This window comes from Delphinus delphis, chromosome 16, assembly GCF_949987515.2.
Source record: "Delphinus delphis chromosome 16, mDelDel1.2, whole genome shotgun sequence".
Classification (NCBI taxonomy): domain Eukaryota; kingdom Metazoa; phylum Chordata; class Mammalia; order Artiodactyla; family Delphinidae; genus Delphinus; species Delphinus delphis.
In genome coordinates, this window is record NC_082698.1 from 62,849,570 (window position 1) to 62,862,305 (window position 12,736).

A 12,736-nucleotide genomic window follows, 5' to 3' on the forward strand; every position below is an offset into this window, starting at 1 on the left:
CTTGGAATCAATTTTGTAGACAGGTTTCTTGTGCAAAGTGGCAAAATAATGCACATCATTAAGAGCACACCACTGGCCAACAGCACGTGCCAACAATATATATTTTGAATATTGTACGTAAAAACTCACACCCCTCTTGGTATCCGTATTTATATCCTTCCAAGCATGTGAAGAATCATGTGAATTACTTTAATGAGTTCTCAAATTTTCTTTAAAAATGATTCTTCTTTGTAGCCTTTCCCCCAAACATTCCTCACATCAAACACAATTGTCTTCAAGCTTTCTAAAGACTTTCTCCTCATCCGCTTCCCGTCCGGTATCTGAAGTCCGAGTGAAATTGAAGGCTCAGGACAGTATGCAATGTGCAGCCCATGGGAGATTTACTTCCTCTTCCCCTTCTGTGAGTTTTTACTGCCTCTCTGCACCCTGTACCTTTTCTAATAAGCTCTCTTAAATCTCTTCACATGTAGGCACGGGATCAATTAACTCTGTCAGGGAAGACTGGACCAGATATCTCTCAGCTCTGTGAGTCCTTACCTTCTTGATCTGGTCCTCCTTCAGCTTGGTGAAGTAAAATGCCATCAAGTGTACCGCAAACATTCTCCCCAAGTTTGGTTTCTCCTGAGGTGAGCAGGTATTTCCGTGCAGCGTTCACTCCCTCGTCTCTGGAGCGCTGCCCACTTCCAGTCCAGGCTGGATCCCTCGGGGGAACTAGGTGCTACAGATTAAATACTTCCAGGCTGCTTAGTTCAACGATTAAACTTTGCCCCCTGTCTCTGGTCCCTCCCTCCAGCACACACTTGATTGTCTAATAGGAGGCTCAGGATGGTAGCTGAGGGTTGGTGGAGGGTAGGCAGGGGACAGGCTGCTTGACTCTTTGAGAATTGGGTCCCACAAAATCTCGTTGCTAAGCAACACTCTCAAGCTAATGTCCCACCAAGCCCACTCAGCCGAGGAAAATCTTCTGAGAAGTTGGGCGTTAAACAAAGCCAACTCTCAACCAGCTGAGCTGCTCTGCAAACGTCTAGTCTCAGGCTTTTCTCTTTAGTCCTTTTCTTCTCAGCACAGGAATATAACTCCTAACTCTCTGCTCCTCAAGGGCACTATCTTAATTAAGACTAAGTATTGCCCTGGTCAGAGAGGTTTCAAGAATGTTGGGGCAGGGCTTCCCTGGTGGCACAGTGGTTGAGAGTCCGCCTGCCGATGCAGGGGAGACGGGTTCGTGCCCCGGTCCGGGAAGATCCCACGTGCCGCAGAGCGGCTGGGCCCGTGAGCCATGGCCACTGAGCCTGTGCGTCCAGAGCCTGTGCTCCGCAACGGGAGAGGCCACAACAGTGAGAGGCCCGCATACCCCCCCCCAAAAAAAGAATGTTGGGGCAAATTCCTTAATTTGTGACCAATCAAATCTCTTAGCTTACAGCCATTGGTAATGGAAAAAAATCAATAAAGGTTTATCTATTCACAGTGGTAAGCCAGAAAACCTTGATATCCCAGCTAATGAACCAGAAAAAAATTATCCATGAGAAAGAATGAATTCACCCGTACTCACTGGGAAGCTGCTGCTGGAGAGAAAAACTGAAGTCACAGACGGGAAATGTCTCAGACCACCAGGATATTTGGTTCACTCACTTATCTCCCTCCATCATACTTGATGTGAGAAGGACCCAGAAAGGGGTCAATGTATGGGTACAACAGACTTTGCACTCTTCCTGCACTCACTGGTCAGCTGATGAAATCAACAACAACGATGCTGTTAACAACAGCTGCTAACGTGGATGGAGCACTTACTATTTCCATTTTATAAATGAGAAAATTGAGGCCCAGAAAGGTTAATTTGCTCAAAATCACAAAGCCTGTAAATAGTACAGTGAGGAATGAAACCCAGGAGTTTCATTTCAGTGCCCAGCTCTTAAACAATACATAGTATTGCCTTTCTTCCTTTTCCATGCAATAGATACTCAGTTAATAGTTACTACTAGCAGCAGCACTCTGTGGGGTTATTGTCAAGAATTCCAACCACAGTTAACCCTTGCACGACACAGGTTTGAACTGCATGGGTCCACTTACATAAGGATTCTTTTCAATAGTAAATAATACAGTACTACATGATCCGGGGTTGGTTGAATCTGCCTGTAGATGTGGGATCACAGATACGGGGGAACCACTTGTACAGAGGGCCGGCTATTAATTATAAGTAAATTTTTGACTGTGTGGAAGGTCCAGCGTCCCTAACCTCTGAGTTGTTCAAGGGTCAATAGTACTTGGAAAACTAAACACAGAGATATCACTTCAATAGGATCTTCCCAGTGGGGGAAAATGAAGAAATTCCTGACCGTAACATCCCAAATACTAATCAAATGCTTACTAAAATTAGCAACTGATCTGATGTTAATGAAGGTCAGCTGGGCACCCCAGTGTTTCTCTGCTCCTATAGGCACCTGCGCTACAATACAAATGGAAAAAAAAAATGACTTTTCCTGGTCAACTTAGTGGCCTCGGCTTTGTTTGCTGTGCAACTGCATAATCTCATTTATCAAGACAATTGCCAGACAATTGCCTGGCGAGAACCTTCAACCGCAGCCTCTTCAGGAGCCACTGGTTCTCCAATCAGTGCTCTTTATCCATCCATCATGTGGATGAGCCACTGGAAGTCTAGCCTAAGCCCAGGGTGTTTGATTAAAACTACTCAGATGCTTTTCTCAGACTGATATAAAACCGTCTCCCAGAATGAGAAACACTATCCTTTTCAGTGTGTTTACCCCTCAGACTATGAACTCTTCTAGCTCCTTTACTTTGTCGTTTCTACAAACAAGCAAAGGCTAATCTTTAGTTGTTGACACTATTCAATTCCCCATGTGGAACTGGTATTCTGAAACAGACGTGCCGTCCCTGAGTCTGCACTGGATAACATCCTGGGCAGGTCACCCGCCTACAGGTGATAACAATATTGTCTTAATTCCTTCATTTAAAAAGTAACCTCAGGTGCAGTACGGCACCAAGGTCATTGACTTATTCAACATAGGGATAAGGGGTTACAATGGCTCATGGACAAAAGGACACAAAGTTATAACCAAAGATCTCTGCAATCTAGTGGTTGCTTTTATGTGCCAGATAGGCAGCTTTGGGGATTTTAATTAGGCAAATGACACCAGAGGATTTTCAGCTATTACATCATTCCATTTTTTAATCTAAGCACATTAGCATCTACATTCCAGGTCTGAGCTAGCTGACTAAACCAAGAAGCTTAATGATTATAAAAATCACATGTATTTGAAGTCATCTAGCTCAGCCCCCTCACTTTAGAAAGACAAAATAATTAGATTATTTCACCATTCCTCATCTGATTATTTCAGTTCAACCACTGGAATTTTTCACCCTTATTAAAGCTCTACGTAGCTATTCAATGATATACAAGTCTTATAAGCACTTAGATTTTGCTTAAGAACATCATTTGAGGGTTAGCGCTGCTAAGTGACATTTTAGTTAAAACGTATTACCTGTCTGGCCCAAACCGTCCATGTAAGAAGGAACTCTCTCACATCTATACACATTTCTGTTTCCACAGAGCTGGCCCTTATGGGAAGACCTAAAGACAATATCTGCTTTCCTTTTGGTATTGAGCACAGTAGGAGGACAAGAAGTGCAACACAATTTACCTATTATTTAGTAAACACTTGTATTGATATAATGTTTACTAGGTGTTTTACAATATTAATTCCCACCACAACTATCATTCTCTCCATTTTACAGATAGAGAAACTGAGGCAAAGATCCCAAGTGGTACATGGTAGAATAGATATTTGAATGCAGGCAGTGTGGCTTCAGAGTCCACGCTTACCCACTGTGCTACACTGGCTCTCATTAACCTGGAAGCAAAGCTCAGGGGAAATACAGGACCTAAGCTAGGGAAACCTAAGCTAGAGAAATACAGGACCTAAGCCCAGTGGAAAGTGCACAGGCCCTGACTTCCCACTTTGGCTCTGCCCTGACTGAACACAAAGGCTCCAAGTTCGTATCTGTAAAGGGTTCATAGCTCCATTGTGGTCATTTGCAGAATAAAAGTAAATGAGATCACATAAGAGAAGCCATGCATCCCATAGTGGGCACACTAAAAGCATCTCTTTAATCTAAGCCTTCACCTAGTTCAGTACCCCTTCTTAAAATTGCTATTTTATCTCATCTCATTTAATCCCTTAGGATAAAAAAAATGCATGCAGCCCTTTCAGTACATTCAGTAAAACATAAAATATATATTACTTATATATGGAATCTGAAAAATAAATTAGTGAATATAACAAAAAAGAAACAGACTCTCAGATATAGAGAATAAACTAGTGGTTACCAGTGGGGAGAGGGAAGGGAGGAGGGGCAAGAGAGGGGTGGGGGAGTAAAAGGTACAGACTACTATGTATGAAATAAATGAGCTACAAGGATATACTGTACAACACAGGGAATGTAGCCAATATTTTATAAAAACTACAAGTGGAATATAACCTTTAAAAATTGTGAATCACTAGGTTGTACACCTGAAATTTATATAATATTGTGCATCAACTATACCTCAATAATAAGCAAATAAATAAACTTGAATAAACTTTTAAAAAAACCATAACTGTAAACCATTAGAAGGTACCAGTTCCATTTATTGGAATTATAGAAACAATTAGGAATTTTATAAATATTTTATTCCTGTTACTAAAGAAAACAGACCTTGAATTCTGTCCCCTATTTTTTTAATGATATGTCCAAAGTTAGTTGTCCATAATATAAAACAGTCTGCCCTGCTGGTATTCCACATGCTGCAAAAGAATAAGAAAGAGTGTGTGTGAAAGAGCAAACTGCCATAAAAGAAAGTCAAAGTAGAAACTTTCAAATCCTGCCAGCAGTTACAGTTACTATGGTGTTGCCATGGGAGCAACCACAAATGAAGCAGAAATGTTAACTTCAGCAAGTTTCAAAAGAATACTACTGATAGTTTTTTATAGGTTTATTCCTGACCCAAGAGCAGTCAGGGAATGCTCATGAAGAAATGAGCATGTATGTTAACTACAGTTCAATAAAAATCAATTAATTAATTAATCTTTAATAATTTAAAAAATGGGTGCATATTATTCTGTATGTAAATAATACCTAAATAAATTTGATTTTTTAAAAAGGGGGGAAAAAGAAAGACATCAACTGCACACAATTATTTTTTATCACAACTGTACATTAAGAGCTGTATTTGCAAAATACATAAGTGTGGCATAAACCCACAAGGACAAGAGAGCTTAACATAATTTTGGAAGACAGAAAGCTGACAGAGAAGTAACAGCTTAGCAGAGGAAACACTGACACCTCAGTGCCTGCAGAGAGTGACTGCACCAAGAAACGAGCAATGACATCTATAACTCTAGAAATGCTCAGGAATTGAAGGCCTTGATACTTCAGAAAAGCAAGAGGCTGAAAAAAAAAAAGATTGGCTAAAAGTGTATATGAAAAGCTTTCAGCTTTCAAGTCTGCAGATACAGAGGGCCGAATGTATACTGGAATTAGACAATCAAGTAAATGAAGAGTGGATGGCAGGAGGTTGTTTTCTCTCTGCGAGAGTGGGAGGCCACAGACAAGCGAGTAGAGAAGGCTAGAATGATCCAGGTTCTGGATTAGAGTTGAGGCGATTAGTATAAACTCACGATTAGCTTAATATAAATACAGATGGTTAGATATATTGTATATACACACACACAATATATATATATACATAAATACTTGTAGATATGTATATGTACATAAGTTGGTATACTCATATATATTTCCTTGCTCTGCAAGCTGAGAGACCCTGGAAGCAATGATACCCAGCAGCAACAAGAATACCTAGCACTCAGATCTTGGTTTCTGGTATCATTCTCCACACCCCCACAGCAAAAAAAAAAAAGAACCAGGGCTCCTTGGAGAAATGTCTGATTCTAGAACTAGGCAGAGTATATACAAGATGAGTCTTGAGCATCTTGTAGTGCCAAAAAAAATAAGAATGCTAAAAAAACGAAACACAGTAACAAAAACAAATGATGAGGATATATCAGGGACACAAGACCAACTGAAAGAGTTTGCAGTAACCAAAGCTAGAACAATTTGAGCAACAAGATGAAGTATTACTTTATTATAACCCAAAGTATAAAATAAATACCCAATAAATAAATAAATACCCATCAAGCCATACTAATATAAATAAATTGAATGAATAAATAAATATGGGAGAAAAGACAAATTTCCCATGCAGAATAACTCCAAATAATTTATGTAGATACCCCCCCACCTCCAAGGAGGTGGAGCATACACCCCTCACTCCTGAAGTGTGGGCTGTGCATAGTGACTGCTTTCCAAAGCATACGACATGGAAAGGCGGTGGGGAGGGGTCGGGGAGAGTACTTTACAGTGGAGAAACCTGATAAACACTAGTCAGCCAGATGATCAAGGTTAACATCAACAGGGAGGTCATGTTGATAGTATGTACCTTTGACATGGTGTGATAAGAACAGCACTTTACCTCTGTGGTCTTCCTCTCAAAACCCGTAACTCCAGTCTAATCCTAAGAAAAACATCAGACAAATCCCAACTGAGGGACATTCTGTAGAATACGTGACTAGTCCTCCTCAAAGTTGTCAAAGCCATCAAAAGCAAGGAAAGCGGGGCTTCCCTGGTGGCGCAGTGGTTGAGAGTCCGCCTGCTGATGCAGGGGACACAGGTTCATGCACCGGTCTGGGAAGATCCCACATGCTGCGGAGCAACTAAGCCCGTGCGCCACAACTACTGAGCCTGTGCTCTACAGACCTCAAGCCACAACTACTGAGCCTGCGTGCTAGAGCCCGTGCTCCGCGACAAGAGAAGCCACCGCAACGAGAAGTCCGCGCACCTCGAGGAAAAGTAGCCCCCACTCACCACAACTAGAGAAAGCCCACGCACAGCAACAAAGACCCGTTGCAGCCAAAAATAAATAAATAAAATAAATTTATTTTAAAAAAACAACAGTATGGTACTGGCATATATATAGTACCATATATATAGTCAGCTAATTTTTGACAAGGGTGCCAAGAATACACAATAGGGAAAGGACAGTTTCTTCAATAAATGGTGCTAGGAAAACTAGATATCCACATGCAAAAGAATGAAACTTACCCTACAGCATTCACAAAAATTAACTCAAAATCAATCAAAGATTCAAATGTAAGACCTGAAGCCATAAAACTCCCAGAAGAAAACACAGGGGAAAAGATCTTTGACATTGGTCCAGGCAGTGATTTCCTAGATAAGTCACCAAAACACAGGAAACAAAAACTAAAATAAATAAGTGGGAGTACATTAAACTAAAGAGCTTCTGCATAGCAAAGGAAACCATCAATAAATTGAATAGACAATCTACAGAATGGGAGAATTCGTAAACCATATATCTGATAAAGGTCTAATATCCAAAATATATACTCATACAACTCAACAGCAAAAAAAAGAAAATAATCCAATTAAAAATGGGCAAAGGACCTGAATAGATATTTTTCCAAAGAAGACATACAAATGGCCAAAAAATATATGAAAAGATGGTCAACATCACTAATCATCAGGGATATGCAAATCAAAACCACAGTGAGATTTCACTTCACACCTGTTAGGATGGCTTTTATCAAGAAGACAAGAGATAACAACATTGGTGAGGATATGGAGAAAAGGAGACCCTTGTGCACAGTTGGTGGGATTGTAAATTGAGTTGACCTTTACGGAAAACAGTATGGCAGTTCCTCAAAAAATTAAAAATTGAAGTACCATATGATCCAACAATCCCACTCCTGGGTATACATCCAAAGGAACTGAAATCAGTATCTCAAAGCAGTATCTGCATACCCATGTTCATTGCATCTTTATTCACAATAGTCGAGATATGGAAACAACCTAAGTGTCTGTCAACAGCTGAATGGATAAAGAAGATGTGCTGTATATATATATACAACGGAATATTATTTAGCCATGAGAAAGAAGGAAATCCTGCCATTTGGAACAACATAGATGGACTTTAAAGGCATTATGCTAAGTGAGGTAAATCAGAGAAGGACAAATACTGTATGATCTCACTTATATGTGGAATCTAAGAAAACTGAACTTGTAAAAACAGAGAGTGGAACACGGTTACCAAGGGCTGGGGATGGGGGAATTGGGGCGATACTAAAGGTACAAACTTGTAACTAGTAAATAAATAAGTTCTGGAGAGCTAAGGTACAATATAGTGATTATAGTCAATAATACTGTATTATAAACTTTAAAGTTACTAAGAGACTAAATCTTACCTACTGTTAACATAAAAAGAAATGATAAATATGTGACATGATAAAGGTATTAGCTAATGCTCCTGAAGTAATCATATTACAATATATAAACACACTGCATACCTTAAAATTACAGTGTTAATGTCAATTATTTCTCAATTAAAAAAAAAGCCAGCTTACGATCCAATCAACCTACATCAAAACCCAAAAGCCTTACCCTTGTAAACAGAGCTTCCTATTAGCTTAATTCCTCCCTTTTTTTTTTTTTTTGACCACACTGCAAGGCATGTGGGATCTTAGTTCCCCAACCAGGGATTGAACCTGTGCCCCCTGCAGTGGAAGCATGGAGTCTTAACCACTGGACCACCAGGGAAGTCCCATAATTCCTCACTTTTAAATATGAACATAGCCAAAGATTACTAGACACTAAAGAAAAGTTTCCAATGGTAAAAGCAAAAACCAAGCAAGAAAAAAAAAAAGTAGGAAACAGAAAAGAACTTAAAACAAAAACTATAATATCTTTAGGGAAATAAGATATTGATTGTATCCATGAAACAAGAACAAGAGGATAACTACAAACAAGGGTGGGAGCAGGGGGGAGGGAGAGGAACTATATGACACTTAAAAAAAAAATTCAGTACTTTTTTCCTAGCAAGAGTTTTAAGCTCAAAAAGAGAAATTTAACTTTGAGCCATAACTGATAAAAAAAACTTATATGAATCTATAGGGAACGTCCTAATAAAACTTCTGGGAATAATTTAAAGGTGTATTCTCTAAGGCATTTTCCAATATTTTTTGATTGTATTAAACATTCATATTCTCTGGTTACATTTTACAGCACTCTTAATTAGCTTTGAGTGGTTTAAATTCCACTAATAAGATAATGGCCTCTGAGAAATACATACAGTTGTACTAGGATTGTCTGTAAATGAATAAGGATAATACACACATGCATACATTGCAAACTTTGCTGTAACAATACAATATGATGTATTAAGTTGGTAAGGGAAGAAGAGCATTAGCTGAGGAAAATAAGAGAAGCTAAAAAGTTTTAAGATCAAGGCAAGATTTATAGTTAAAAGAATATGTGAAAATATATGAGTTCTAATATTACTAAAAATTAAGTAACAGGAGTCAGAATTGATAATTCAGCTGGAAATCATTTATGTGAATTTGCACATATAATTGAGCAAAAAGTCACAGTATATGGACCAGATGGTGATGAAATTAAATCACTGTGCAGAACTTAGGAGACTAAATCATGGGCGGTTTTTCTTCTATCATCTCAAGATAGACTCTTCTAGTGGCTGAAAGCCCCCAAGAAAAGGCCAGAGCTGAAAGCATCTAGTTTCTTAGAACTCAGGACTGCCAGCTGTTAGAATGTCAATATTCTCAAAGGAACCCTCCTACACTGTTGGTAGGAATGTAAATTGGTACAGCCACTATGGAGAACAGTATGGAGGTTCCTTAAAAAACTATAAACAGAATTACCATATGATCCAGGGATCCCACTCCGGGGCATATATCTGGAGAAAACTATAATTTGAAAAGATACATGCACCCCAATGTTCATTGCAGCACTGTTTACAATAGTCAAGACATGGAAGCAACCTAAGTGTCCACTGACAGATGAATGGATGAAGAAGATATGGTAAATACATACAATGGAATATTACTCAGCCATAAAAAAGAATGAATGCCATTTGCAGCAACATGGATGGACCTAGAGATTATCATACTAAGTGAAGTAAGCCAGAGAAAGACAAATCATATGATATCGCTTATACGTAGAATCTAAAAAAAAAAATGTTACAAATGCACTTAAGTACGAAACAGAAATAGACCCAGACATAGAAAACAAACTTATGGTTACCAAAAGGGAAAGGAGCGGGGGAGGGATAAATTAGGAGTTTGGGATTAACATATACACACTACTATATACAAAACAGATAACCAACAAGGACCTACTGTATAGCATAAGGAACTATATATACTCGATATTTTATAATAACCTATAAGGGAAATGAATCTGAAAAAGAATATACACAGGCACACACGCATATATATACATAACTGAATCACTCTGCTGTACACCTGAAACTAACAAAACATTGTAAATCAACTATACTTCAATTAAAAAAAAATGAGAGAATGCCAACATTCTCATAATAAGCAACAAAAGTCTTACCTTCTTTCTCGCATATTGCCATACTCCCCTTTATTCTTCTGAATTCTCTAACTCTCTTTCTTTTCAAATGTGTATCTGAATCTCTTCTCAGATGTAGACATTACACTGTTTATTGTTACTCCTCTTATTTTCAAAATGAAAAAAGGAACTATCAAATAATGAGCTCTAAGAAATGAAAACTAACATAGAGAAAATTAAATTTTCAATAGGTTAGAAGATAAAGTTGGAGAAATTGCCTAGAAAGTAGCAGAAAAGTCATGAGTATAATTTTAAAATACTGATTTAACAACCACAAAAAGGAATAATAGCTATATCAAAAGAGAAATGGAGAAAAGGAATGATTTCAGGAGTGATTTAAGAAAGCTAAATCCTCACCTACTATAACAGGAAATCAGCAGCTAATGCTTTAAAATGATGACTCAAGAGACAGTAGGAGACGTATATTATGCAGAGTCAATGAGGTAAATATTAGAAGAAATAGATAATAGAGTTGAAAATGCTTGTTTCTGGTTTTTAAAGCTATGTATATATTCCTTTGACAAAAATTAATTTTTAAAACACGGCTTAAGCTTACTTGGCTTATGTATATAGAGTTAGAGGTAAGTTAATGTGCTTAGGGGAAAGTTCTTATTTCCAAGTGAGCTTTGTTTTGAATTTATATTATATACTACTTTTAATTACATGTGATCAACATCTATTTATCAGTTTTTAAAGAATAACAATGAGTGATAAACATGCTAAGAAAATGAAAATGCAGCTGTTAAGAGGAAAGAATAAGTCAATTTGTGAACATTACAAATTACTTAAGGAACTTTTAAAAATATATATGATCTTGACCTAATTACAAGCACTTGAAAAAAAACGATCTCCCAGCAGGGAATTATCAATTTCACTGCACTTTACAGGTGTCTCAAATAGCAGTTCAAAGTAGTCACTGAGGCGAATAGAGACACAGACCTACCAGAGAAGGGACTTGACACGGGGAGGGGGAAGGGTAAGCTGGGACGAAGTGAGAGAGTGGCATGTACATATACACATATATACACTACCAAATGTAAAATAGCTAGCTAAAGGGAAGCAGCCACATAGCATAGCACAGGGAGATCAGCTCGGTGCTTTGTGACCACCTAGAGGGGTGGGATAGGGAGGGTGGGTGGGAGGGAGGAAGACGCAAGAGGGAAGAGATATGGGGATATATGTATAACTGATTCACTTTGTTATAAAGCAGAAACACACCATTGTAAAGCAATTATACGCCAATAAAGATGTTAAAACAACAACAAAGTAGTCACTGAGGTTACAAGCCTTTCCCAAGCCTCTATAAGCACCAAGGGCTTTTCAAAGGCCGGGACTCGTTAAGGAGCACATGATATTGAATCTCTGGGCAGATTCTAAGAGCGTAGCTTTAAAGGACTTCAAAACGCCTCCTCAACCCAAATTTGCCAAAAGTACCTTCTTAAATTCAGTCTTCAAGACCCGATCCTACTTCAAAAGCTTTTTTCCCCTTCTCCGGCATCTTTCTGCCCATTAAGACAACTACTGTTTATCGTCTCTGTTGGAATTGTCCTACTATGTTGAGTGACAGACTTTTAGATAATAGTGCTCCGAAGCATGTTTAAAAACATTGTTATCTCTGTTCAAGTTTATGTATTTTACAACCTTTGAAAATAGAGTAGGGTAACAGCCTAATTCATTTATCCATTTGCTTCTCTTATCAAACCACAACTTTTCATTATATCCTCAGAGCTTTGTTTTCAATTGGACACACAAAGAATGACTGCATTATAATTACAGACTCCCAGGTCTGAGGTGTAAGAATTTTTGGTGATTTGTGATGACAGTTTTGTTTGTGATTCACAATAAGTCATTTTTCAAAAGACCCAATTCCATTTTGTATACTCACACTCGTCCATAAACAATGTACAAAGCATTACAAGTCATTGGTTATTATTGTTAACCACTTACGTACTAACCACATTTTACTAAATTACCCAGATCTGTACTGATGGAACTGAGGTCGGCATCTAAGCCTCAGTCCATACCCAATGCTGATGTTCGGCTGAATCCACAATAGTCCAAGGAGGGTTTTCAGGCAAGTATTTCAAAACCTGCTAGAAAACTGCAAGAAAAAAAAGAAGTTTTGGAAATATTGAAAACATGACCTTAGTGAAATGTATGCCTTGAACTTAGCTTGCCCCATAAGCCCACAAAGGAAGATAAGTGACATGTCAAACTTGTAGCAGAGAAGGAAGACCTG

General features: G+C 38.4%; 1 protein-coding gene across 3 annotated transcripts in view; it reads right to left on the reverse strand.

Moving 5' to 3' along the window:
* Nucleotides 1-10,991, reverse strand: part of HKDC1 (hexokinase domain containing 1) — a 51,354-nt gene extending 40,363 nt beyond the window's left edge. Inside the window, exons 1-4 of one of the 3 annotated variants that reach the window (XM_060034883.1) lie at nt 10,480-10,991; nt 4,711-4,799; nt 1,550-1,726; nt 538-711 (exon numbers count right to left, since the gene is read on the reverse strand). In XM_060034883.1, the coding sequence (XP_059890866.1) occupies nt 538-600 (63 nt within the window). In that variant the 5' untranslated portion in view covers nt 601-711; nt 1,550-1,726; nt 4,711-4,799; nt 10,480-10,991. Of the gene's footprint in view, nt 1-537; nt 712-1,549; nt 1,727-4,710; nt 4,930-10,479 lie in introns of those variants that run through there. The other 2 variants (XM_060034882.1, XM_060034880.1) reach the window with 2 other exon arrangements.
* Nucleotides 10,992-12,736: the final 1,745 nt, after the last annotated feature.